The sequence below is a fragment of the Haliotis cracherodii genome, unplaced genomic scaffold (genome assembly GCF_022045235.1).
Source record: "Haliotis cracherodii isolate W230 unplaced genomic scaffold, xgHalCrac1.p SCAF_1, whole genome shotgun sequence".
In the NCBI taxonomy this organism is placed as follows: Eukaryota; Metazoa; Mollusca; class Gastropoda; order Lepetellida; family Haliotidae; genus Haliotis; species Haliotis cracherodii.
Genome location: NW_027266264.1, coordinates 52279221 through 52306936, shown reverse-complemented (window position 1 = coordinate 52306936; position 27716 = coordinate 52279221). Strand labels below are relative to the sequence as shown.

The 27716-nt window shown below is 40.1% G+C and overlaps 1 protein-coding gene across 1 annotated transcript; it reads left to right on the top strand.

Moving 5' to 3' along the window:
* On the top strand, positions 1-26441 carry LOC139479275 (uncharacterized). Its single transcript, XM_071262142.1, has 11 exons — positions 1-82; positions 2255-2313; positions 2581-2658; positions 3756-3812; positions 4182-4227; positions 7141-7236; positions 15750-15814; positions 16256-16390; positions 17616-17753; positions 20805-21092; positions 22029-26441. Exons 2-11 carry the CDS (start codon positions 2289-2291, stop codon positions 22205-22207), a joined length of 1107 nt encoding a protein of 368 aa, XP_071118243.1. The 5' UTR covers positions 1-82; positions 2255-2288; the 3' UTR covers positions 22208-26441.
* Positions 26442-27716: the final 1275 nt, after the last annotated feature.

Genomic DNA, 27716 nt, shown 5'->3' with positions numbered 1-27716 from the left:
TGTTACTCGAAAAGGTGTGTTTCGTGTCTCGAAAAGTGGGTAAAATAGCGACGACCGCTGCGGTGAAGTTTGCACATTTTAGGTATTTTGTGCTCAAATTACATCCTCAATTAACAAGAGTAACACAGTGATTAGTCTATAGCCTAATAGTCTTGAAGTGAATATATTCTGTGTATAAAGTGAGATGACTAGAGTGAGGAAATCCGTCTTTCAACGAGTGTTCAAAGCAAAATCACAGACATGTTTTTATTTATGTTATGTATGATGAATTCACAGTGCACACTTTTGTTATTTATCAAGGGAGTAGTGCACTTTACCGGGCGCACTTTTTCAGATCCAATTAGCGCTGTGGGGGCTCGAACGCGCTTCGCCGGCTCACCGGCTCTGCTAATTAATGCGTTAATAGCGACGACCGGCTCACCGGCACACTTTTGTTATTTATCAATTTACATGATGTGGTCACTTGACTTTATCCAAGATGCCTGACTGTCGAACAGCGTATAACCATTGACAGATATAACAAACTAAAATCAGTGGTCCCTTTGAGTTCGTTGTAACCTTAACTGTATACTTAAAAAGTACCCAGGTTCATAGTAGTATATGGCGTGCTGACAACAATTCCACCAGTGACGGTCAAACAAAAATGGCATGTTATATACTCTTCAATAAAAAGAAACCCAAAACGGATATTTTGGGCCATAAGAGCAATATTAGCAGACCAAGAGGAGCAAAATGAAGAGGTTAAATATGTTATAGTGTCGGTGACAATTTTCCTGGATCAAATTGATGACAACAAGGACATGCAAACCATTAGTCGGGAAAATACGTATGACTTGGATATGTGCAGCAGCACTATATGAACAGTATTAAAGTGCGGGGTTTTTGATTGTCTGGCATCTGTGTCAAACGAACAGTGACAGTTTAACAACATGCCAATATTAACAGAAGTGCAAAGAAACAATATTATAGGCCGCTTGCAGGGGAATGCCGATCAGCTGTAGCCAGGGTTTTCAATGTAGCACCCAGCACCATCACAAAGCTATGGGATCGGTTTCAACTGCATGGGTCAACAAGTGATCGGCCAAGGTCGTGACAACCAAGAGTAACCACCCCCGCCCAAGATCGCTACATCCCACTGTGCCACCTACGTGAAAGGACAACCAAAGCCACTTCAACAGAATCCCAAATATCCAGACTGCGCAGAATCTCAAACTAGACTGTACAGAACCTTAAAAGAGCAGCAGGTCTACAAGCAAGACGTCCTGTTTGACGCGTCATTTTGAGTCGACAACATTGTCAACAACGACTACATTGGTGTCGTCAACACAGGGTATGGCCTCAACTGCGATGGAGAGATGTCTGGTTCAGCGACGTATCAAGATTTCTCCTCCATCGAGGGGATGGAACAGCACGGGTCTACAGACGTCGGGGAGAATATTACACCGGAAACTGCGTGCAGGAAGTGGACAGGTTTGGTGGGGGTAGCGTTATGATGTGGGCGGCTATCTCTCATCACGGCAGGACAGGTTTGGTCCATACCCAGGGCAATCTTACGGCTCGATGATACATCAACAAAATTCTCCTATCACACATCCTCCCAATTGCAGCCAACGGCAACAGTGTATTCCAGCAGGACACTGTTCGCCCGCATACAGCACGGATTACAAGAGCCTGTTCTCCCCTGGCCCTCCAGATCCCCGGATTTGAACCAGATAGAGCACATGTGGGATGAATTGGATAGACAGCTACGCCAACTTCAACCACAACCCCAGACTTTGCAGTAGTTGGCGTTTGTCTTGCAGACTGAGTTCCCCAGGATGTGATTCGCATGTTCTTTTCTTCCATGGGCAGGAGATGTCAGGCCATTATCAATTCAAACTGGCGTCATTTGCATTTTTGATGGTAGCTGACCTTCACCTTGGACTTTTCTTATATACCAATAACTGAGATGACTACAATCACCAAGTGTTCTCTCCACAACATTTTGGCTCAATACTTTGTTTGGTTCCTCGTATAAATGTATTTTCCTAACTTACACAAATCTGGCTTTGCTTTTCTTTTTTTGAAGAGTATAATGAAGATAAAAACTATTTATGTGGTAGTATTTATCCTTTATACATGGCAGCATTAATTCTGCTTTTGTCACCATATTTCTACACAGGACTCATATCATTGTCATCTATTGATTCTATGATTGTTGTCTGCCAGGGGTCCAGTGGACATGACTTATTTTGATAATAACCTTTGTTTTCAGTAACTGATTTCTGCTTAGGAACCACTGCCTGACCATGACTGTAGAAGATGGTAACATTGGTAAGACACATATTTGTTCTTTGTTTATTTTTTGGCCATATTGTCTTAAACTACAGCAATAATGCCCCTGCATCCACAGTCCTGTCAAGCATAATGTTTTCCAAAGTCATTTATAACGGAAATATAATTCAGCAAAGTTTTATTTATATAATGTCTCTATTTATATATGTCTCGTCTATATTTACTGTCAGCAAGACCAAAATGACTTTATTATTCTATTTCCATTCACAATTTCATCTCACTTGTTATCTAAATGGTTTGTTTCAGTCGGGGTGTACGAAACGAGGGTCATTGATTTGAAAGGTCCTTTTCCTGCTGTTGATAAGGTTGAAAATCAAAGCACAGGTACAATTCATATTTCCCTTGCAAGGAAGTATACTAGTGTTAAAGTGCATACTTGAGAAAAACGTTGCAATAATAGACATTATTTTTGTTGATTTTCTCTTGTAAACATGGTAAATATGTGCAATTCATTGAAATGTCATTGGATGTGTTTATATGGGTCATATGAGATCAATTTATCAGTTTTGATGTTTACTTTTGCAAGGCAATGCGATGATCAAGTTAAAGAGCCAGTACGTCGACAGTTCTGGGTTTTTTAAATCATGCATGAAATAATTTCCAAGTGTGCCCTCACACCTTGCATGATTCAATTCTAAAACCAATACAATAGAGCTCCGCACAGCAAAGCCAACAACCCAAGCGCTGTAGAGAATAACTGGCTTCGGTCCTGTTTTTGATAGAGGCAGATTGAAGAGAAAGCTTGTGTTCTTTTCTTATGGATGACAGAATACTAAATTGCCAGTTTCATTGGATTAGAGCCAGTGTTTATCAAAGCCTAGATTACAATATAAATGCCTTGGTCGTATGTTGCATTCACCTACCTAGAGTTACTTGCGACCAGCCTTGTACATCTCCCACATCGTCACATCTTACACTGTCCATTCAAGATATTGCACAATTTTCATTTATGACACAGATATAAATATATATCATGAAATTGAGAAAAATATCCTGAAATGTGAAAAACCTTTTCCATTTGTGTCTTTTTCTTTGTTTACATTGGTTTTATGGCTCAATACTCTTTCATCAAAGCCCTAGAGCTAGCGGTAGGTTCACTTTGATGTGTAAAGCTATATTGTCATGCACCTCGTTGTCACAGTTGTAGTAGCATATCTTTATAATTAGGCAAAACAATATATTTCAGAATAAATTTGAATATGTGATAGCCTACACCCGTGTGTGGTCAGAAACTTCTGTCACAGAGTAAGGCGAGCAGAGCCGAGTAAGCTTGAGGGCTATCAGCTACTTTTTGCAAACAATGCTTCAGAATGGTCGACGTACTGGCTATTTGAGTTATTGCGTGCCATTACTATGTATTCCTTTACATGAAGATGTGTGTCAACAATGCCATGAAGGTTTCGTCTTCTGTTTCATTAAAGGCTGTATTCCTGATGACAGCCTGCCAGTCGCAAACAGAAAAAATGAATCGGACAGTGGTATGAAAATGAGTTTATTTCATTGGCATGAAGCTATTCTTTTTCAGTGTGTTAAAACACAAATATAATCATAATCTTTATAATTTGTTTTAGTTCCTATTGTATAATCAAGGTTACTTTTCATGATGAGTCGACTCAAAGAATGACTGGTACTGCTACAGAGAAGTTCAAGAAAGTGGCTAGTTCATAGGAAGATATTACCTTAAAATTTTCATGAGATGTGTTAAATAGGACTTGGTGTAGTCTAATTGTGTTTACTTGTTGTGGACTGTCAGTCATCACTTATTTTTTAAAACTTGTCAAATGTAAAGATTGGGATTATTTTCTTCTAGGTTTGATCAATTCATTAGTCCATCTACAATGTTTCAGTGCTTCAACAGCAAAGAGGAGGCATAGAGAAGATTCCTCAAGCAAAGTATGTATATATGGAATAGCACTATTAAAGATTGAATATTGTCACCATTTATGATAAGCAGCATCATTAATAGGGGTTAGCTTGATGTGTGTGCTTGGTTATGTCAAACCAGTGCTAATAATAGTTGAAGACTTTATTCCTGAAGTTAGTAACAAAGGATTGGATACTGTTTAATGTCAAGGTCACTCGGCTTGTGTATTTAGGCGATGAACCGCATTGTGATGAATCTCCCAGTCCCCACGTGAGAGTCTACTTCTCTTGCGAAACAGCATTTATTTAAATTGATTTAAAAATTTGAGTAAAAACAAAGAATTGGAAGTTTACGATTATGGAAATCTAAGATTCTGATTAAATCTATGCATACATGCATCATGATGTATGTGATACCTCCCGATCTGTGCGGGAGCTCCCAGATTAACACCCTTATCATGGTCACCACTGTTTGACAGGGGCTTTTTCTATTAATCAACAGGTAATTGAATCCATATGGTGAAGATGTAAATCTGTAGAGGAAACTTGGATAGTCCTAATAGGTGCCGGGAGGGTTGAACTTGAAATAAATACTCATCCGAATACTTATCACTTCCTGAAATGAACTGTTGTCTTCATGTTCTAAGTAACCCGTGAAGATTCCGGGGTAGAATAGGTCTTCAGCAACCCATACTTGCTGTAAAAGGCGACTAACGGGATCGGGTGGTCAGGCTCGCTGACATGGTTGATACATGTCATCAATCCCAATTGCGTGGATCGATGCTTATGATGTCAATCACTGGACTGTCTGGTCCAGACTCGATTATTTAACAGGCCGCCGTCATATAGCTGGAATATTGCTGAGTGCGGCGTTAAACAACAAACAAACATGTTCTAAGGGTGTTTGTTCGACCATAATTTAAGAATGTAGATACCTATGTTCGGCCCAGTTGTACCTGACTTTATTGGTTATCAGTTTTGTCCATAACTGTTTAAACATCAACATACCTCAAAGTTACGCCATTAATCTTCCAGAAACCACACTACGTGATTGGTTGATTCTGTAGTCGAAATAACAATGAGTTACACAATCATGGTTCCTCATAACTTGGGTTTCAGAGTCAAAGTTTAAGTAAAACTCATGTTGATTTTCCTTTTAACTGACATCGTGACTCGTCTGCACAGAAATATCAACACACAGAATTGTATCGAATTTCACGAGAATGTATCATGATTAATTTACACAATTTGACTGGCTAATAGTTAGCTAGCCTCCCAGATCTGCAATCTAATTTGCATTTAACAGTACTAGTCAACTAATGAGATTAATACACGTCAAGGTCAGAAAGGTAACAATATCGAGGTTCATTTCATTCATTATTTGTAGTATAACGTAATAGTACTTCCAAATATGGCATACATCTCTTGAAAATGGAATAACGTGAACATCTCTAGGATATATATGAAGTGAAGTAATCAGACTATCAACAGACTACCACAGACAGAAAAAAACAATATATTTTAATTAAATAGGGGCGAACCTGTTGCTTCAGGATAAATGCACTTGATTTTTCTTTTGCCTGTTTTGTAACCAAAAGCAAGCCAAATACTAAAGAAACCTGTGTCACGATGAGCCCTGACAATTGATCAGATTGAAAACGTCGTCAACAGGTCAAGTTACTGATCATTCATTTTCAGTTGGCTTATTGCAATGATATTTTTTGTTGTTAACATTGAAATGGAATTTTAGAATATGAATTGATACCGGGGTAGGCGTATCGTGTCTTTGGAGTAACTTTGCTTTGTGTCGATAGATCGGTGAATTGTATCGCTAATGTTATAAATAATCATGGCGTTGAGATCTACGGTGGATTCGATGGGCTGACATCCAGTGAAGGCCACAAGAGATCTTATTCTAAAACATGACCTAGCTCATATTTTAGCTCTTCAGCTGAGAGTTCTTCATACCTGAAACACCTGATATACTGCCTATATACCCCTGGAACATTTTTCTGGGATACGAGTGGATGACATTGACGGTCAGGGTCACCAGTATGGACTAGGTGATCAAAACTTTTGTGCACATGATCGCTTCAGTATTTAAGATTGGAATTTGATGAAACTGAGTATTCATGATCTCAAAGACATCACCTTTTGGGTGACCTCCATTTGAGGTAAAGGTCACCAGAGGTCACTTTATGAAGCATGGCTTAAATTGAGTCATCACAGTGAAAGCTTTTTCCAATCAACAGTGAGAGATTCTAGAACAGTACTCTATACCTTTCTGTCAAATGTGGTTTAAACAATATTTATTTTTAAAAAAATCGGATTGGTCAAGAGGCATACACCTATAAAAGTCTACATGAAGACTTTTCCCATAAAAAACAACAATCATAAATAAGACAGTTAAGCAGTCTTGAAGGAAGGAAAGATATGTCAAATATCAAGGTCACGTTGAAGTTTGTTCACTTATGCTTATGAAATGATTTCATATTCATAACACCACCAAAGTAAGTTTGCAACAAGTAATTTTAGTCAGTAGACAAATTGACAAGTTGAAAGTTAGGTCGCATTGGCGACCGTTTTAGTTGCAACTTTGAGGCCTGAAGTTTGCAACAAGTAATGACCCATATGTGATTGGATGACACTGAAGGTCAACAGTTTTACATAAAGATAATTTACATGTAGTTATATCACATATGCTTTCAATTGAAAACTTGTCTGAGATTGAAAGTCATGGTCATTAGAACAGAAGTGCCACAGTTAGAACAGTTCTGCATTGGGTATTCGCAAACAAGAAGTGATATCTTAAACAAGAAATGTTTATATGTCTGTGATTTAGGTGTCAACAGGCATATGACTTTCTTGTTAGAATTATGCTGTATTGGGCCTGTCTTTTTCCTACATACAGATATGATGTGAAGTGCTTATTACTCTTTTTAGGATACGACAAAGAGGTGGACGACAAAAACCCAGGTATCCTGGCAGAGGAAGACTCCCCTCCATCTTCACAAAATGTCAGCTTACCACAATCATGAGGTATGTCCAGCATGTCCAAGAGACTTTCTCAGTACACAAAAACATTCATAAAAAAAATTAAAAATTTCAACTTATCCTAACTCACACTATGCATTCTCTCTCCTCTTTTGATCCAGCTTCTTAAAAGATGATTTACCCGAACACTTCTATAGTATCGCCATAGTCACCTCCCAGCAATCTGGTTCATGCATGCTTTTCCTGCCACTTGACCCCCACACACTGTACATGTGGTCTCCCAAGCCAATTCATTCACTTTCTAATTGCCATGTGGGGCAGTTGGGTAGCCTAGTGGTTAAAGTGTTTGCTTGTCACGCAGAGGACCCAGGTTCAATTCCCGACATGGGTGCAATGTGTGAAGCCCATTTCTGGTGTCCCCCGCCATGATATTGCTGGAATATTGCTAAAAGTGGCGTAAAACCAAACTCACTCACTCTAATTGCCATGTTGTGGTTTATACACCAAAGGAATCCATTTTTAATTTTTTTTGCCTTTTTTACATTTTTACCTCTTCAATTTGCCAGTCTACGTCTTCTTCTGAGTCGGTTTTCATCATGGACAAACAGTTCTGCGTCTCCCTTGCAGATGTCTATTTCCGCCAGCCGACCCACGCAATGTTTGTTCTGATTGTTGTGGGCGGTGTAGCATATCTGCACACTATGCTCAATGCCTTGATTTGCCTGATGATTCCTTTAGTAATTACCTTTATGAATATTGACATGATTGAGAGCATGATCGGCTCTTAAAAACTACCGAGAAAATGACCAGAACTAAGAAAAGTCCGGTGAAGAAGTTAAATAGATTGGCAAAACAACCTCGACGATTGAGGATTCGTTGAACCCGATGCTTCCTGTATTAACTGTCGACGATGGCGGTGTTTCCGAAAGTTTTTTGAGAGACACTTCTATCTTTACCACTCCTTTAGCCTATTTAGAGGTTTCTACCTTCAACAGATTCGGCCAAGCAGCCTACGGGTTCGTAAGTACATAAGGTGCTTTTGGTGAATGTACTCCTGTGGCATCTGCTTACACGGATTATCGTCCTCGTGAATTTTCCTCCTATCGGCACAGAGACAACCCTCGTTGTTCGGCTACTACCAGCAGATCCCTTTACTCTGGTTCCCTGTCACTGCCTCCAGTTTCACGTCCATCAGCTGTATCAGATGCTCAGGTGACATCACAGGCTCCTACCCAGATTCTTTTTACTCCGAAATGATATAACTTCCATCCCGGTGCAGCAACTTCTCACCCTTTTACATGGTGTGAAGTCAGCATGCCTCCCTCGGTCGATTCGGACACGGTATCTTCTGTTACGGTCCAGTTACGGTTCTTGCTTGTTTGTTTGGTTGTTTGTTAGAGTAGGTCTTCAGCAACCCATGCTTGCCGTAAAAGGCGACTATGCTTGTCGTAAGCATCTTCCTGAGGCAAGAGAGTTAATTGACTTTAAAAGTCCTGTTTCCACCCTTGCCAAACTAGGCTGGAATTACTGGGCTTGATCGTAGCGCCGCCAGTGGCTATTACCAGTTATGGCCCCTCTGATGGATCAATCAGATTCCACCTCTCGTATCACTTGCGTTTGCTTCACACAAAACGGTGGCGCCCAGTCAGGATGATCTGATTGATAATCCAGATCTATATTGTTATAAAACAGGTCTTACATCGCTAAATGCATCAAATCACGTGAGCACCTTGATTAAAAACATGAAAAGATTTGGAAAATATTTACTGACATCCAGTTGGCGGTGCACATGTTTTGCAAATCCTGCAATCAACCGAAATCTGCATGACAGTTTACGAACCGGATTTCGATTTCGGTGCAAGATTTTGATTGGACTATGCATAGACTCGTTAGTCCAGCCAAAATGTAACTCCATAATACCAGCCTAGTTTGGCAAGGGTGGACTTTTATAGTCAGTTAACTCTCTTGGCTCGGGAAGATGGTCGTAAGAGGCGACTAACGGGATTGAGTGGTCAGGCTCGCTGACTTGGTTGATGCATGGGGCGTTAAACAACAAACAAACCAGTCTAGATACAGCTTTTGGATCAAGACAAGGTGATGGCCAGACTGGACCTTTTTGCCCATCACGGGGGATCAATTAACACTCTTCAACAATGGGGTGTCCTTCAATTCTGCTCCTGGGATGATCATTTAAAGCATCATTTTCGTCAACTGCCAACACCTTCCTTGCTGGGTGCATCCAGGACATTGCACATAAAGTCCAGCGTGACACTTCTCTCCAAGTAACAGTAGATCTACTTCGCTTCCAGAGAAACCAACTTGAAGAGCAAAGAATGAATGCAAATGACCGTCTTTCACTCCAACTCAGTCAGATGTAGCTCCTTTTGTGACCAGGGATGTGGTCGCCAGGGCAACCTGGTGGCAAATCAAGCGGACATACTGTATCTTTCTCCAGACCTAAAAGTAGCGATGAATCACCCAGATCAGGAGATACAACCTCCAAATGACTCTTCTTCATAACGACGGGACTCTTCTGCCTCAAACCTTTCTGTTGGTTCCATCACCCGCCGGCCAAAGATGGGGTCTATTCTGAAAGAATTTGGCCATCCTGGTCGATCAGTTTGTACTACGTCTCTTCCAAACTTCAAACCAGATGTCATTTACCCTTCATTGCGACGCCTCTTTAATGCCGATATCCAGACAAGAAACTTCCGATTCTCACAGATGCTATAGGTATGTTACTGTTAAGAACGCTATGTCCACGATATCAGGTTTCTGCTATCCAGTCTTCCTGGTCCCAAAGAAAGACAGCCTGAAACTCTGGCCCACATACTAATTCCTCTGTGGATGACGTCTATTGCATTACTACATTCAATTCTTCATCCCACAACTTCATGATCTGTCAAGGTCTACAGGACATGTATTCACATGTCCCCATGCACCGCCCTTTCCTGCAGTCAATTTTCCTCGGCAGCCACTATCAATGAAATCAATCTTCGGTCCCCTAATTATTTACCCGCCTCACTTTGCCCATCGTCAAATTTCTACATGTTCGAGACATCATCTTTGAATCGTACATTGACGACTGCATTCAGGCAAACAAAGATCCAGGCATACTTCTCAACTTCATGCAGCATCTTCTACTTGGATGGATTGTCAAGGCCCATGAATCCAAAACGATTCGAACTCAACGTCTTCAGTTTATTGGGGCCACACCTAGGCATGAATTACCCAGAATTGTTTAATGAAAATTCAACACCTTGTTTCATTTGCGCTTTCCTTCTCTGGGGCAAGAGCTACATTGGGCAACTTAAGTGTTAAGGGTTTTATGAATAAAGCTGCAATCAGTTCCGTAGTGGCTACTACAACAGGCGCAGAGATCTCTATGGTTGCTAAACTTCAATCATTAATTCAGTCTCACAAGTTGGCGGATCATTCATCTCGGTTACGACCGACCTGTGATCTTAACATCATACTTGGCTGATTATAAACCTCTTGCCGAGAATACATTATGCTGAAAACTGTCTTTCTTCTGGCTCTTCCAACAGCTGAGGGGCGGTCGGGTAGCCTAGTGGTTAAAGCGTTCGCTTGTCACGCCGAAGACCCGGGTTCGATTCCCGACATGGGTACAATGTGTGAAGCCCATTTCTGGTGTCCCCCTCCGTGATATTGCTGGAATATTGCTAAAAGCGGCGTAAAACCTTACTCACTCACTCCAACAGCTGATGTGCCAACCTCGGCATTCTCGGAAGAAACTTTTTATCCCGTAACTACGACAGCTGTTACAGAAATTTCTCACACCACTATTTCGCATTGGATTCAATCAGTTATCCTCCAAGCTTAAACCTTTGCTGGCCTTTCAGCTCGCTGTCGCCTCTAGTATGGCTCTACACAGTAATTGTACCTGTAGTATGGCTCTGCACATTAATTGTACCTCTGGTATGGCTCTACACAGTAATTGTACCTGTAGTATGGCTCTGCACATTAATTGTACCTCTGGTATGGCTCTACACAGTAATTGTACCTGTAGTATGGCTCTACACAGTAATTGTACCTCTGGTATGGCTCTGCTTTTGTGTGCTGACTTTTCGCTGACTTTGTGTGCTGGCGGTTAGGTGCCTCACTCTGGCAATTGTGGGTTCGAATCCCGCACAGGACTCAACCTAAAAAAGTACGAGAATCTGTACTTACTAAGAAAGTGTCATCCCAAATTTAACATTTGTTACGTTTGACCACTTTCTAAATGGCATTGTGTATTCATCTCCCAGACTGAGTATCTGATTGAAGGATGCATTCACTTGTACCTCTGGTATGGCTCTACACAGTAACTGTACCTGTAGTATGGCTCTACACAGTAATTGTACCTGTAGTATGGCTCGGCACATTAATTGTACCTCTGGTATGGCTCTACACAGTAATTGTACCTGTGGCTCAACACAGTAATTGTACCTCTGGTATGGCTCTACACAGTAATTGTACCTGTAGTATGGCTCTACACAGTAATTTTACCTGTGGTATGGCTCTACACAGTAATTGTACCTGTAGTATAGCTCTACACAGTAATTGTACCTCTGGTATGGCTCTGCACAGTAATAATACCTGTAGTAAGGCTCTACACAGTAATTGTACCTGTAGTATGGCTCTACACAGTAATTGTACCTGTGGTATGGCTCTACACAGTAATTGTACCTGTAGTATGGCTCTACACAGTAATTGTACCTCTGGTATGGCTCTACACAGTAATTGTACCTGTAGTATGGCTCTACACAGTAATTGTACCTGTAGTATGGCTCTACACAGTAATTGTACCTGTAGTATGGCTCTACACAGTAATTGTACCTCTGGTATGGCTCTACACAGTAATTGTACCTGTAGTATGGCTCTACACAGTAATTGTACCTGTAGTATGGCCCTGCACAGTAATTGTACATCTGGTATGGCTCTACACAGTAATTGTACCTGTAGTATGGCTCTACACAGTAATTGTACCTGTGGTATGGCTCTACACAGTAATTGTACCTGTAGTATGGCTCTACACAGTAATTTTACCTGTGATATGGCTCTACACAGTAATTGTACCTGTAGTATAGCTCTACACAGTAATTGTACCTGTAGTATGGCTCTACACAGTAATTGTACCTGTGGTATGGCTCTACACAGTAATTGTACCTGTGGTATGGCTCTACACAGTAATTGTACCTCTGGTATGGCTCTACACAGTAATTGTACCTGTAGTATGGCTCTACACAGTAATTGTACCTGTGGTATGGCTCTACATAGTAATTGTACCTGTGGTATGGCTCTGCACAGTAATTGTACATCTGGTATGGCTCTACACATTAATTGTACCTGTAGTATGGCTCTACACAGTAATTGTACCTGTAGTATGGCTCTACACAGTAATTGTACCTGTAGTATGGCTCTACACAGTAATTGTACCTGTGGTATGGCTCTACACAGTAATTGTACATCTGGTATGGCTCTGCCCATTAATTGTACCTGTAGTATGGCTCTGCACAGTAATTGTACCTGTAGGATGGCTCTGCACAGTAATTGTACCTCTGGTATGGCTCTACACAGTAATTGTACCTGTAGTATGGCTCTACACAGTAATTGTACCTGTAGTATGGCTCTACACAGTAATTGTACCTGTAGTATAGCTCTACACAGTAATTGTACCTGTGGTATGGCTCTACACAGTAATTGTACCTCAGGTATCGCTCTGCACAGTAATTGTACCTGTGGTATGGCTCTACACAGTAATTGTACCTGTGGTATGGCTCTACACAGTAATTGTACCTGTAGTATAGCTCTACACAGTAATTGTACCTGTGGTATGGCTCTACACAGTAATTGTACCTCAGGTATCGCTCTGCACAGTAATTGTACCTGTGGTATGGCTCTACACAGTAATTGTACCTGTAGTATGGCTCTACACAATAATTGTACCTCAGGTATCGCTCTGCTTTTGTGTGCTGACTTTTCGCTGACTTTGTGTGCTGGCGGTTAGGTGCCTCACTCTGGCAAGTGTGGGTTCGAATCCCGCACAGGACTCAACCTAAAAAAGTACGAGAATCTGTACTTACTAAGAAAGTGTCATCCCAAATTTAACATTTGTTACGTTTGACCACTTTCTAAATGGCATTGTGTATTCATCTCCCAGACTGAGTATCTGATTGAAGGATGCATTCACTTGTACCTCTGGTATGGCTCTACACAGTAACTGTACCTGTAGTATGGCTCTACACAGTAATTGTACCTGTAGTATGGCTCGGCACATTAATTGTACCTCTGGTATGGCTCTACACAGTAATTGTACCTGTGGCTCAACACAGTAATTGTACCTCTGGTATGGCTCTACACAGTAATTGTACCTGTAGTATGGCTCTACACAGTAATTTTACCTGTGGTATGGCTCTACACAGTAATTGTACCTGTAGTATAGCTCTACACAGTAATTGTACCTCTGGTATGGCTCTGCACAGTAATAATACCTGTAGTAAGGCTCTACACAGTAATTGTACCTGTAGTATGGCTCTACACAGTAATTGTACCTGTGGTATGGCTCTACACAGTAATTGTACCTGTAGTATGGCTCTACACAGTAATTGTACCTGTAGTATAGCTCTACACAGTAATTGTACCTGTGGTATGGCTCTACACAGTAATTGTACCTCAGGTATCGCTCTGCACAGTAATTGTACCTGTGGTATGGCTCTACACAGTAATTGTACCTGTGGTATGGCTCTACACAGTAATTGTACCTGTAGTATAGCTCTACACAGTAATTGTACCTGTGGTATGGCTCTACACAGTAATTGTACCTCAGGTATCGCTCTGCACAGTAATTGTACCTGTGGTATGGCTCTACACAGTAATTGTACCTGTAGTATGGCTCTACACAATAATTGTACCTCAGGTATCGCTCTGCTTTTGTGTGCTGACTTTTCGCTGACTTTGTGTGCTGGCGGTTAGGTGCCTCACTCTGGCAAGTGTGGGTTCGAATCCCGCACAGGACTCAACCTAAAAAAGTACGAGAATCTGTACTTACTAAGAAAGTGTCATCCCAAATTTAACATTTGTTACGTTTGACCACTTTCTAAATGGCATTGTGTATTCATCTCCCAGATTGGGTATCTGATTGAAGGATGCATTCACTTGTCTGTCGAGATAGGATAAGTGTCATAAATATACAATTTATTGTAAAAATTTCAAATGTACTAACCATAATAGCTCAACAAGTCGTATTCCTGATATTGTAAATCATTTTTGGTCATGTCTTAATATATGACAACTAGTCAATCAAAGGCATTATATGTCTTACACCTTTTCTTCTGACTCTGCCTTCTGAAGCTGAGCACTGAGATGAGAACTACACAGATAATATGCCTGGCCAAATACAAAAATATTATTTCCAGGGTAGAATTGGTCACAACTAGCCTCTGCTTGTAGTAGTAGGTGACTTAAGTGGATCAGGGGATCAGACTCGGCTTGACTGCCTGTCATCATACTCCGTGCTATGGGGCAAAGCTGATGATATCAACTACTGATTTGCCTCATTCAGACTCTGTTATTATTATATAGAATCAGGCTCCATCTGTCCATCTGCCACATTTCCTTTCCGGAGCATAAATCAGAAACCATTCAATATTTTTTCATGAAACTTTGCAGGTCTGTCAAGTACATGCTGAACTGGTGCCTTTTGCTATTGAGAATTTTTAGAAATATTTATTTTTTTGAATACACAATGCCATTTAGAAAGTGGTCAAAAGTAACTAATGTTATATTTGGGATAACACTTTCTTAGTAAAGTACAGATTCTAGTACTTTTTGGGGTTGAGTCCCGTGCGGGATTCGAACCCACACCTGCCAGGGTGAGGCACCTAATCGCCAGCACACAAAGTCAGCGATCTAACCCACTCAGCCACCGAGCCTTCCACAAAAATGAAAGTCCGACAACTGGTAGTCTAGATCACGTACTTTGAGTACCCCCCTGACAAGTATAAATTGGCACGGCTCCCATGGCCGAAAGCTATGAATACACAATGCCATTTAGAAAGTGGTCAAATGTAACAAATGTTATATTTGGGATAACACTTTCTTAGTGGGTTATATCGCTGACTTTGTGTGCTGGCGATTAGGTGCCTCACCCTGGCAGGTGTGGGTTCGAATCCTGCACGGGACTCAACCCCAAAAAGTACTAGAATCTGTACTTTACTAAGAAAGTGTTATCCCAAATATAACATTAGTTACATTTATTTTTTTACGTTTCCATGGCAACAAGATGGACTTAGATTCCAAACTCTTCTTTTTTTTTACAATTTCCATGACAAGTTCCACCTCGGTTAAAAAAGATTAGGGTTTGTTTAGATTTAATTATGTCATAAATTCTGCAACAGGGGCGGGGGATATAGCCATGTTAGTGGCAAACTTTTGTTGAAATTGCTAGAATATTGCCGTCTGATGTGTTAAATGGTGTTGTGCCAGATAAGCTTGGTGTTCCTTTTGTGTTGTTTTGCCAGTTGTGATTGAATATTAAAATACTAATGAATTTTCAGGATGATAATATTGCTGTTCCTCTTCTGTGTCCTTGGTGTTGAAGGAAGCTCTTCACAGAAGGGTAAGTTGATATACAATCAGTTGGGAATGAGCTGAATCTATTTGAAACCCATTCAGTGTGTGTAGTTTACACGTATATATGTTGTAGTGAAACCCTTTATGATCTTAAACATATGCATATACTATGGCACAGCACCACGTTTACCATTGTCATGTTTATGGTTATTTAGATTTCCAAATAAATTGAACATTGATATTACGTAAGACATGTAAGAAGCACCAAGTTCTTTTGAATGGTTTATCATGCTTATTATCATCCCTGTGAAACAAATATTGCGTAAAAGAGAACACTACCAGTAACACATAACTCTCATCTACATTCAAAAGATTGCTTTAACCATGTTAACACGTGTAACAATACTTAGACCTGTACAGTCTTTGTTGGTGTATGCATAGAAATTTTATTTGGAAGTTTACCATGTTTACCTATATTTGTATTAATTTGCAGATTGTCGAGATATCCTTACAAACTGTTCACAATATACAAACAATCACTATTGCAAACCAAGGCATGATTATGATGAACATGTAAATGTCACGTGGCTGTTTGTCCACTGTCAGGAGACATGCATCTGCAGTCGTAAGTATACTGTATTCAAGAAACAACCCACTTTTTTGAAAACTTATTTGAGGATGTGAAGGGAAGATATTTAAAAGCTGATTGACTCAATGCAGATTGAACTGATGGTGCTGGTGATGTGGAAATTGCATGGAGGTTTGCTTCAGACTGTTTATGTCACAGCACCCTGTAAAATGTGTAGTTCTTTGTTTTCGCAAACAAAGCTCCGTCCTCACCACTGTTGGCTTTCTCGAGCATGCCCTTTTGACAGATGTAAGAGATCAGTGATTATACTGATTGAAGATACATCAGCATGAAAAGTTTGTGATCCTAATTCAGACTGATGATAATCTCCTATTTAAGCTCTATTTATCTTTGCAAGAGAATAGTTTCTTTGTGAACTAATATTATGGTTCTGTTATTCATGTTACTAGTACAGCATTTATCAAGGTCTGCTCTTTGTAACATTTAAAGACTTCAGAACAGTATAATTAATTTACAGTATGGTTCAATGACTTTACATTTGTAACAACTAAAACTTTCAGTATGAAATTGGGGCAGTCTGGTAGCCTAGTGGTTAAAGCTTTCGCTCTTCATGCAGAAGACCCGGGTTTGATTCCTGACATGGATACAATGTGTGAAGCCCATTTCTGGTGTCCCCTGCCATGATATTGCTGGAATATTGCTTAAAGCGGCGTAAAGCTATACTCACTCACTCACCAAGTATGGTATTCTCTGGCATCTGTTGGCTGAGATTAATGGTCATTTGACTTGAAGTCCTTATAACTTCTTTATTAGGGTAGCTAGAGGCATAGGACTTTTGTCACAAGTTGTCCTGCATTGGGCAGACATTTATCATGAAGATGAAGTGCTTATGACTTTGTTATGAAGTGGCTACAGGCATAGAACCTTCTGATTTAAAGTTACTGCATTGGACATGTGTCTTACTTAACTGGAACTGATTTTGTTAAACTTGTAAAGCTAGAAGTATAGGGCCAAATTTTACTGCACAATAGATTATGGGTCACATGTTAAGATAGATTATTATTGGTTAACTTTCACTCAGTATAGTGAAGTCAAAATGGTTCAGGATACATGCTTCTGGTGGCAATGTTTTAGATTTTCAGGAAAGGGGGGACATGGTGTGCTTCTGCTTTGGCATGTAAATTAAACACCTTTCTAGATTATGAACCAGTAATGCATAAAACTATCCCATCCTTAACTTTGACACATATTCTTTCAACAGAATTAAAAGATAATGAAACGGAAGACACCGATCCTTATTGCAAAGATGTCCAAAATCTTCCGGAGTGTCTACAACGACCACCAGCAGAGGAACTTAGGAAGGTCTGCCCCAAGACCTGTTTGTACTCTGCGACGCCTAGTAAGAAGTTTTGTTTTTCTCCAAATGAACGTTAAATATGATGATTGTTCATATTTTCTACTAAACAGTGAAATTGTAATCATGGCACTATTTCTACTTTTCAAAGGACATATTAGTCTGTGCTGAGGGTTCATGTGAGTCAGTTATCATCTTGTATAGGTGTCTTCTAGTGAGTAGTTTGTCTGCGCTTAGGCCAGCCAAATCTCGACTTCTGACACACAGGAGAGACGACTTCAAACTTCCCGTATATCACAGTGTACTCCGAAATTTGCACACACGTCAACTGCATCCTTACCCAGAGTCGCTGGCTCTCCACATGTGGTCCATTTACAAATCAAGCTAGTTTCAAAAAGCTCCTTGACAGACATGGGGCGCGAGCAAAGGTACACCTTGCCTTGATGTGGGACTTGATGCAAAGAACCAATTGCCTGTACAGTCAGACTTACCTTCACCCTGCCCCACTGACCAGCATCATTGGGCCTCGTGACACATATAAACCCTCTTTTGCCCAGCAAGTGTGCTGTGCCGATACTTTAACATCACCAGTCTTTCTCACTACATCCACGTATCCACAAGTTGAAGTTTGACCTTCAGCTGTTTGGTTTGAAGGAGAATGTATATATACTGAAAATGTATTTAATCTATTGTTGCTCTTGGCTTCTTCTTTGTTATCCCCCTGGCATATAATGCGGGGGGGGTATAGCGATCAGCCAGTCTGTCTGTCCGTCCATCCGTCCGTCCGTAATCATTTCCTTTTCTGGGGCAGAATTCCAAAACCATTCAGTGTATTTGATCGAAACTTGGCAAAGCTATCAGGCACATACCGAAGTGGTGCCTTTTGATATTTTTCTTTTTACGAATATTTATTTTTTAAAATTTTTATGGAAAGAAGTTGGACCTAGACTCCATTGGGGAACGGGTTCGTTTCCGGGCCAGAATTCGAAAACGATTCAGTGGGTAAACAATGTATGCTTCTTAAAGAACATTCAACTGTTGACTCATTACATACAGAATTGCACATTTACTAGTGGTTACTTTACAGACAGCTGCCGGGGGGATATGTCATCTTTCTGTTGACATCTTTCTGTTGACTGTTGACTAAATGTACAGTTTTGACAACAACTCAAAATTTTAATCACTTTAAACATTACATTCACAACAGGTATATCATTGAAAGAAATATTTCTCATAGTAAAAGTCAACAAGCTTAGTTCTATACCAAGTGGATGTTTTACCATGAACCAGCTAATGTAGATATGTCTACTTCTGGAACTCAGTGATCTTTATTTAATATGTACAATAGTTCTTGCAGACGTAAATATATGTTTTGATGTCACTATATTCAACCTTTTTAAGGGATAGCACAGAAAGTGAGTGGATGTGTGTGTGTGTGAAGGAGTGTCTATGTCAAAAATCCCATTTAAAAACAATCTGAGTCCATGATATCTACACCTCCACTATCAATCTTTCTGTTAGTATCAACATGCATAACAATTGCTCCTGGAACTCATTTAATAACCTTGGTAAAGTTGTCTGTATATCTGTGTTAACTTGGCCCAGGCACTACCCTGGGTGTCAGGCCCGATCTGTAACAGGAAATAAAAATAACAGAAATAAAATAGCCATGTAAAAAACCATCAATGTAGAATGCTGGGATCGATGTGGTCGGAGGTTGTGTTCGGGTGAATGTTTTTTTCACTGTTCTATGATTGAAGCAAAAAGGTATATTGTGTACTGTTGTATTAGATAAGTATATTTAGGGAATACTCAGATTCCCATTATTTAAAAAAATATATACATATTTTCCAAAACAATATTTGGGGAAGAAATTTCAGGTTTTACGCTCATCAAAAATATGTCCACTGGTAAGGGTGTGAGGTATTACCGGTATATCGGTAAATTGAGGTTCATTCTTTCCACAACATGGATCACAATATCATTTTTTCATGCTTGATATATCGAGTGATTTCAGATTGGGACTTTTATTACCGTATTCGACGTAATAAGCGCACAGGGCGCTCTCAACATTGGAAATAGGGGGCTCTTATTAGAATATAATTTTGATGAGATTAAAAACAAGGTTGAAAGATTGTAAATTTTGTGGTTAATACTGACAGTCTGAAATGATATGAAAGAAGAATCTGTGAGTATTATACACGACTGATATATTTTCGAGAATTAAATTGCCCATAATTAAGGGTGCATATAACAAATGAGTGCGTATTATACACGAATGAATAAGTCTTGTGTACATTGATCAGTCGGAAAGGGTGCTAACTGGGATTGTTCACTAGCCATTATTTAAGCAAATAACGCCGTGGGCGCCTTTTAGAGCGGGGCGCTTATCACGTCGAATACGGTAATTGTTTAATGTTATATACTTGCCAAATGCCTTTGCTACCCCACATCATGCATCCAGGGCCCCAAGATGGCTGCATATTTATTGAATGAGTAAACATTATGTTGTACCAGCATCTTGTCTTTTTCCATTTATGAACTTCAGTTCATACCTTAATGTATTAGATTTGTTCTGGACCCGTGAAGATCCGGGGTAGAAAAGGTCTTTATCCACCCACGCTTGCCATAAAAGGCGACTATGCTTGTCGTAAGAGGCGACTAATGTGATCTAGTGGTCAGGCTCGCTGACTAGGTTGATGCATGTTATGGTATCCCTATTGTGTGGATCGATGCTCATGATGTCAATCACTGGATTGTCTGGTCCAGACTCGATTATTTACAGACTGCCGTCATATAGCTGGAATATCACTGAGTGCTGCTTTAAACAACAAACAAAAAAGGAGAAAGATTGCTTTTGAATTAAAGTTTGGGCGGGCGGTGTTTTCTTTTCAAACTGGTATGTAACCAAATAAACGGTTGTGTACAATCAACCTGGGAAAGAGTTATGATAATGCGTAGGTGCCTGAGAACCAAGACCTCTATTTTTTTCAGCCTCAGTATGGCAGCCATATTGATTACCCCATGGGAGCTTTCAGTTGGCCATGTCTGAAGATGATGGTGAGAATTTCTGTTATTGTTTTTCATATTTGCCAGATTTCCTGACATTCCCCCAAAACCAGACCATAAAAGAAGGATCGAACCTTACTCTGGAGTGCTCCATCAACAGCACAAGCCCACCGGTCAATATCACTTGGGTCAGGAATAATGATCCAATTGTCCCTGGTAAAAGAATGTTAGTGAACAGCAATTCCACCACCAGCATGCTCACCATCATTGCGGCAAGTCTGTCTGACCAGGGTCGGTACTACTGTAGTGCCACCAACAACAACTATCAACAGATGCTGCAAAGTCAAGTGGGATATGTGACTCTTGAAGAAGGGGGTAAGCAGGCACTGTCGTACAAGCTCTTAGAACTCTTCTGGGAAGAGCTTGTGGGGATGCTGGGTTAGAAAATGTCCCCAGCAATCTTTGCTGGTTGAAAGAGGGGACCAAATGGATCAGGTGGTCAGGTTTGGCGACTTGGTTGACCATGTGTCATCCTACCCCGACTGAATGGATTGTTGTTCACAATATCAATCACTGGATTGCCTGGTCCAGTCTTGATTATTTACAGGCCTCTGTCATTAGCTGGAATATTGCTGAGTGCAGTGTTTAACAACAAACAAACAAATGAAGGAAGTACGGTTTAGGCTACTCATATTTTAAATGGTAACCAAAGGAAATGATATTCTGTGTATGTCTGTAAAAGTCCTTTTGATGTCTACTGAACTGGACTACGATAGGTTTAAAGTTTGGTCATATGACATACCATATTCGACGTAATTAGCGCCTCGCTCTAATAAGCGCCCACAACCGTATTTGCTACATAGTATTATTTGTAAGAGACATATATATCTAAAGGGGTAAAATACGGACACAGATAATTATCTGTGTTTGCCAATCCACAAATTTTTAGATCTTTCAATTCTGTATATTTAACCAATATTGCATTCTTATAAGTGCCGCCCACCCCCCCACCCCCTTCTAATTTGAGAGCACTTATTACGTTGAATACGGTAGTTGGGTCAAGCACTTATGCACAGCCTCCTAGCTTTTACACTGTGATTTGGAGCAGCTGATTATTAAGCTAAGTTACAGTGTTACTTTCTCTGGGATTGAACTTGCAACATGTAACCTACATGATCTCAAGAGATGGTCTTCAAAAATAACATCACAACCTCTTGGAGTATCATAGCTACTATCTACCAGTATCTTGAGTAGGACATTAGCTTCTCAGGTGAAGTTTGTATGTGTCATGTGAGGCTCTTGTTGTTGCAGGACATACAAAGGCAACCAATGATAACAAAGGGTTAATCATAGGCATCTGTGTGGGATTGCTGGTCATAGGGCTGGGGGTGGTGGTGCTGCTGCTGGTGCGGAAGTTCAGGAAGTCCAGGAAGTTGAGAAAGCACGAGAAGGCAGAAGATGATGAACAAGTGAAACTGAATTATATTTGATACACAAGTGGTTAACCTACCTAGTTGTAACTTATTACAAATTCCCCGCATTTCCGGCAATGGGGATATGACATCACATGATGACGTCACATGCCCACGGAAATGATTTCCACATTGTGTACCTTACTTTTGTAATACATAATTTCATAATCTTTTGACTGTTTAGCACAATGAAAACTTGAAATGATCAGAATTTTTGAATTGGCTATCTGTAGATTCATTGATCACCTTGACCATATGGCATGGCTTTTTCATCTTGCATCCACGTAGTCAGCATTGTCTGAAACATCTTCCCTGAAACTGCTGGACCACGAAGCTGAGCATACTTCTGCCTGTCAGTGATGACAAATAAGTGGGAATGAGAGGTTCCAGTTGAGTTTTATTATATCCAACATTGCAGCCTGGTTGTAAAGCTCATTTTCGGCCATTACACAGTCAGCTCTTCTAAAAAGGAAATAGGGCCTGACTCACATAGGTGGCACACTTTGATGCAACAGAAATACTGTTCAAACTCACTCACTCACTCACTTAAAATGTAACATTTCTTGAAAACATCATCTTTACAAAAACACAACATTCTTAGAAAGCTGGAACATTGTCTCGGAGTTTGACCTGAAAGGTATTATGATTTGCATCTCTTTGGACAGACGTGGAGGTTAAAGAGATTTTCTACTTTCTAGTTTTACAAAAGATGTGCTTTAACACATCAGCAGTTTCAGAAAATTGTCAAATTCGATAGCTGGCATTATTTTCCAAAGTTCAAGGAAAGTTAAAGTTTTTTCCTTTGCCTGATACTGACAATGAGTAGTTTCATGTGCAGCATTATGACCAGCATTCACCTTCTGCCAATCTTGACAATGTTGTACTGTTGTTAAGCATCCATTGCTCTAGGGCTTCATGACAAGTGGTAGACGTCTAAGACATACATCACTTCAGGCTTACCTCCATTATATAAGCGGGCCGTCGGGTAGCCTAGTGGTTAAAGCGTTCGCTTGTCACGCCGAAGACCCGGGTTCGATTTCCGACATGGGTACTATGTGTGAAGCCTGTTTCTGGTGTCCCCGCTGTGATATTGCTGGAATATTGCAAAAAGCGGCGTAAAACCATACTTACTCACTCATTATATAAGCGGACACACTGTGATTTTTGAAATATGAAACAGTTAAAAGATGTTAACTGATACCATGTTCCTTGTCACCATTTTGGGAGTCTTGTGAAAAACATCAACATTGGAAGTTTATTTTTTAATGGAACAATGTGATAAAAATACTTTATTTGTTCTTAAATCTTCTCAGAAAGCTCAGTGTTGACCTGTGTGTGGCAGAAAAGGCAAGTGTGGTCTACTCCTTGCATATCATTAATGTTGCACACAAAGAAATGCTTTTAGTATCATATTTCATATCTGTCCATTTGCATCAATTGATCTTTGTGGCTGTCTCTGTGGACCCTTAGAATGTTGACTATATATCCAGGTGAACAGCAGTGCTTAAGGGACTACCAATTATGTAAGCAAAGTTTGTGAACGGAGCCTATGAGGTCAAGGGCCTTGTCTCCTTTTTGTTTTATGCACTATTACGTCATTTATCTCTAAATCTTCCTTTTTTTCTAACGCTCTTATGGCAAGATTCTGTGAAAATTGTCAGCATCATTAAATTATTAAATTAAGAAACGGAAACAATCCATTGATTAACATGAGTTTCACATTCAGAATTCTGTGAGTAACTTTGTGAGTAACCAAACACAGCCCATAACCTCTGGTTGGTACATACTGGTTAACAACACATCAAAGACTTTATCTATGTCCTATGGGTATATCCGTAGAAACGTGGAGGAGTAGAATTGGCAGTTTTTCCCACGCACAAGGCAGACGACAAATCGGCCATGTTGGCCAGTATACCCCGAGAGCGAGATGGTCCTCCTATAGTGGGGTTGGCTACCGGCTCGTGGCAACATTTTTGCTTCTTTGTACTATTATCAATCTGAGTACGATTTAATGTGAGACACGAAATTGTTTATTGTGGTCTGGTGATGTTGATTTAAACTCTGGACCATCAAAGGTGGATGAATATGCATCACTCAAAAAGGATATTTTTCAGGAATTGTCCAGAGAAATATGTGAAGTCAAGACTGATACTAGAAAAATGAACTTATGATAACTCCGAAACTCTCCAAAAGGTAAAAAACATGGAAGCTACTATTGATTGCTTGGAACAATACAGTAGAAAGTTGAATATACTGCTGTTTGGTGTGTCTGACAAATGTCAACTAAAACATTGATAGTCTTAAGGAAACATTTTTTTATATTTTGAATTCGAAATTACCAAATGATCGAAAAGCTTTTGACTACTCTGACATTGTAAACATACATCGGATCAAGACTTAACAGCCATGACGTGTATGCCCTATTGTAAGTTTTTCTAGTATGCACATGAAAATACAAGCTATTAGCCAGGATGCAAACTTAAGGACTCACTATGATCTCACTATGACACAGAGAAAACTACTACAGGATTTTCGTTAGCAGAATAAGAGAGGTTACTTCAAAATTGGCAAACCCATTGTTGAAAACAACCCGCTTCTTCACGACGTAAACGTGACGATAGTTCCCAGGGTACTGGCTCACTCAGTCATAACCCCCGCCTTCAAGATCAACGAAAGACATCAGGATAGGGGTGTGGCCCATGCTGTGCCACTTCTGCCCTTTTTTTAATCCTCCACTGAGCTTTCTATTCTGTAATATATCTGGACTTACAACAAATAAATTAAATTGCTATTACTAGTCTTAGTGAGACTAGGCATATGGAGCATGAATGTGACCAGTTCTCAGGACTATTCCACGCTTATGAACTCCTAGCTGAGAAAATAGGGTTATTTAGAAGACTGTCTTGAGGTATTGTGTTTTTTGTCAAAAACATTAAAAGATTATGTGAAAGGTTATGTGATTGGCCAAAATGTTGTGTTTATAGTATTTGATAAGTCGATACTTGATCTAGACAAAGACTTATTAGTTGTTTGTGTCTACATTAACCCGTGTGGATCATCGTGGAATGTAAACAAACTCTCTGGATGTGGAATAAGCCTATTGTTTGACTCGCTTGTTGATGTACTTCATAAATTTGGAGATGTCCATATTCTTATGGGACTGACCCAGATTCAGTTGATGGTGACCTTGTGGAAAGGCTGGGAATTAAGGATTTCTCTGATCTTGGTGATAACATTAACATAAAATGCTTCTCATGTGATGACAGTCTTAATACATTTGGACAAATACTGGTCTATATACCCTGTGCAGCCAGTTTGATGTCATATCTAGGTTAGAGTCAGATCATATGCCACTCACCTGTCGATTTCAGTCACAGTTAGAATTATTGCAATGTATTTGCATATAGCCTTTAATTATCGTGAATCTGTAATATATGCCGTGGACCATTAAATGTACCGTATGCATGAGCCGTTATGTCAATTTCATCTGAAGTCACACTTCTCCCACAACTTCATCATGTCATGGATGATAAACTGTATAGTTGTTATGGATACCATTGTGCCCAATGTTGTTATTGTGTAATAATGTATTGTTATTGACATTGAACTGATGACATATGACCCTTGCTTTGCCTTTGAGAAATCCGATTTTGACCACTTTTAATGATTTCCTATGACATACATTATTGCACTGACAACATTGATTTCCTTATAAACATTAAAGTCATCTATTATAAACATATAAAAAATGGTCTTTGTGGACTGCTAGGTGTAGTATTGTGTTTGGGCCTACCCTCAAAATAAGAATGTAACTTAGTTGTGCTTCAGTCCTGATTCTGGTTTCCTTGATACTGTTTCTATGGCTGTAGTTGGGCATCCCCGCACTCCCCCTGTGTCTCTGTATGGGGAGTTGGACCCTACTTACACATGTGTATTGGCCTGTGCTCCTACAGGTTTATTTGTGGAAGGCACACCTCAAAAAGTAGGGTAAAAACTCTTAAATATTAGGCTTGATCTGTTGGAGGGAGACCAGACTTAAATGTCTGGTGCCATTTCCAGTGTCTCTCTATAGATGTTGTTCTGTCTGTTTTCCATTAATTTGCAAAAGTGTCTCTCTGTAAATAGCATTATACGTTATTGCTAGATTTGAATGGATTTGGTAGCAAATGAGTAATTCTGTTTTTTTTATTGATTCGATTTTATTGCATGAGCCTAGTCACCTTGTCCCTCTTTAATAAAATCTGCTAGACCACCAATGCATTGTTTCTTGTGTGAATCATCTGTTTACCATATGTTTTCTGCTCAAAACAGAATAAAGACTATGCATGTATTTAGAAACAGATTCCAAAACTGGCAGTTATCCATGTTTACCTTTGCCATTATCAACACAGACATCTATGATTTCTTGATAGTGAATGCTTTATAATGGTCTTGATAATCACTCTTGGGCAGTTGGTTAGCAATATTCCAGCTACAATCTTTGATGGCAGTCTTTACACTCATCAGACAATCCAGTGAGCATTATGAGCTTAGATCTGTGCAATAGGGACAGACCTGTGAAGATCCAGGGTAGAATAGGTCTTCAGCAACCCATGCTTGCCGTAAAAGGCGACTATGCTTGTCGTAAGAGGCGAATAACGGGATCGGGTGGTCAGGCTTGCTGACTTGGTTGATGTATGTCATCAATCCCAAATGCGTGGATTGATGCTCATGATATCAATCACCTGATTGTCTGGTCCAGACTCAATTATTTACAAACCGCCGTCATATAGCTGGAATATTGCTGAGTGCGGCGTTAAACAACAAACCAACCAACCAACCAATTGGGACATGATGACATACATAGACCAAGTCAGCAAGCCTGACCATCCAATCCTGTCAGTCCCCTCTCACAACAAGCATGGGTTGCTGAACACCAGTTCAAACCAAGATCTTCATGGTGGCTGGGTTAACAGCCGAGGAATTGAAGTGATGTCATGAAGAAAACCTGGATCTTCCCTCATGGGTAAAATGTGTGATGACCCAGATGAAGGACGTAATTACCTGCCTGTCTTTGGGGGTTTCCAGCAGAACCATTAAGTCTCTGAACATCATTGTCAGTGCTCCATAGTTGTGTTGTATCACAGATTGAAACCCTTGGCTCTGAGCACTACACCTGGCTGTGGGGTTTTACAGTGGGCCTGTGTCAGTATGGGCTTTTTCCTCACATTTAGCTGTCAACCTGTGATATAACTGAACAGTTAAAAGGCTCACTCTTATTCCAGGATTCTGGGTCTTCCCGTGCCTTGGATTAAGTGTCAGTTTGGTCTGCACATTGGGTTCCATTTGATACCATGTGCAAGGCTGAGGCTCATCACTGCCGTCAGCGACAGACTGTGGTCTAGTGGATAGAGTGTCTGCCCATAGAGCGGAGAGTGGTTTGATTCCTGGCCATGTCATACCAAAACATGAAAGATGAAAGATAGTAATTTGTAGTAGTGCTTTGCATTTAAAGGATAAAACAAGGACTTGTCGGTTCCGAGTCTGT

Coding starts and splice junctions, on each gene's coding strand:
- LOC139479275 (XM_071262142.1), top strand. CDS start 2,289: ATGACTGTAGAAGATGGTAACATTG. Junction 2,314..2,580: donor TGTAGAAGATGGTAACATTG/GTAAGACACATA, acceptor GGTTTGTTTCAG/TCGGGGTGTACGAAACGAGG. Junction 4,228..7,140: donor GAGAAGATTCCTCAAGCAAA/GTATGTATATAT, acceptor TACTCTTTTTAG/GATACGACAAAGAGGTGGAC.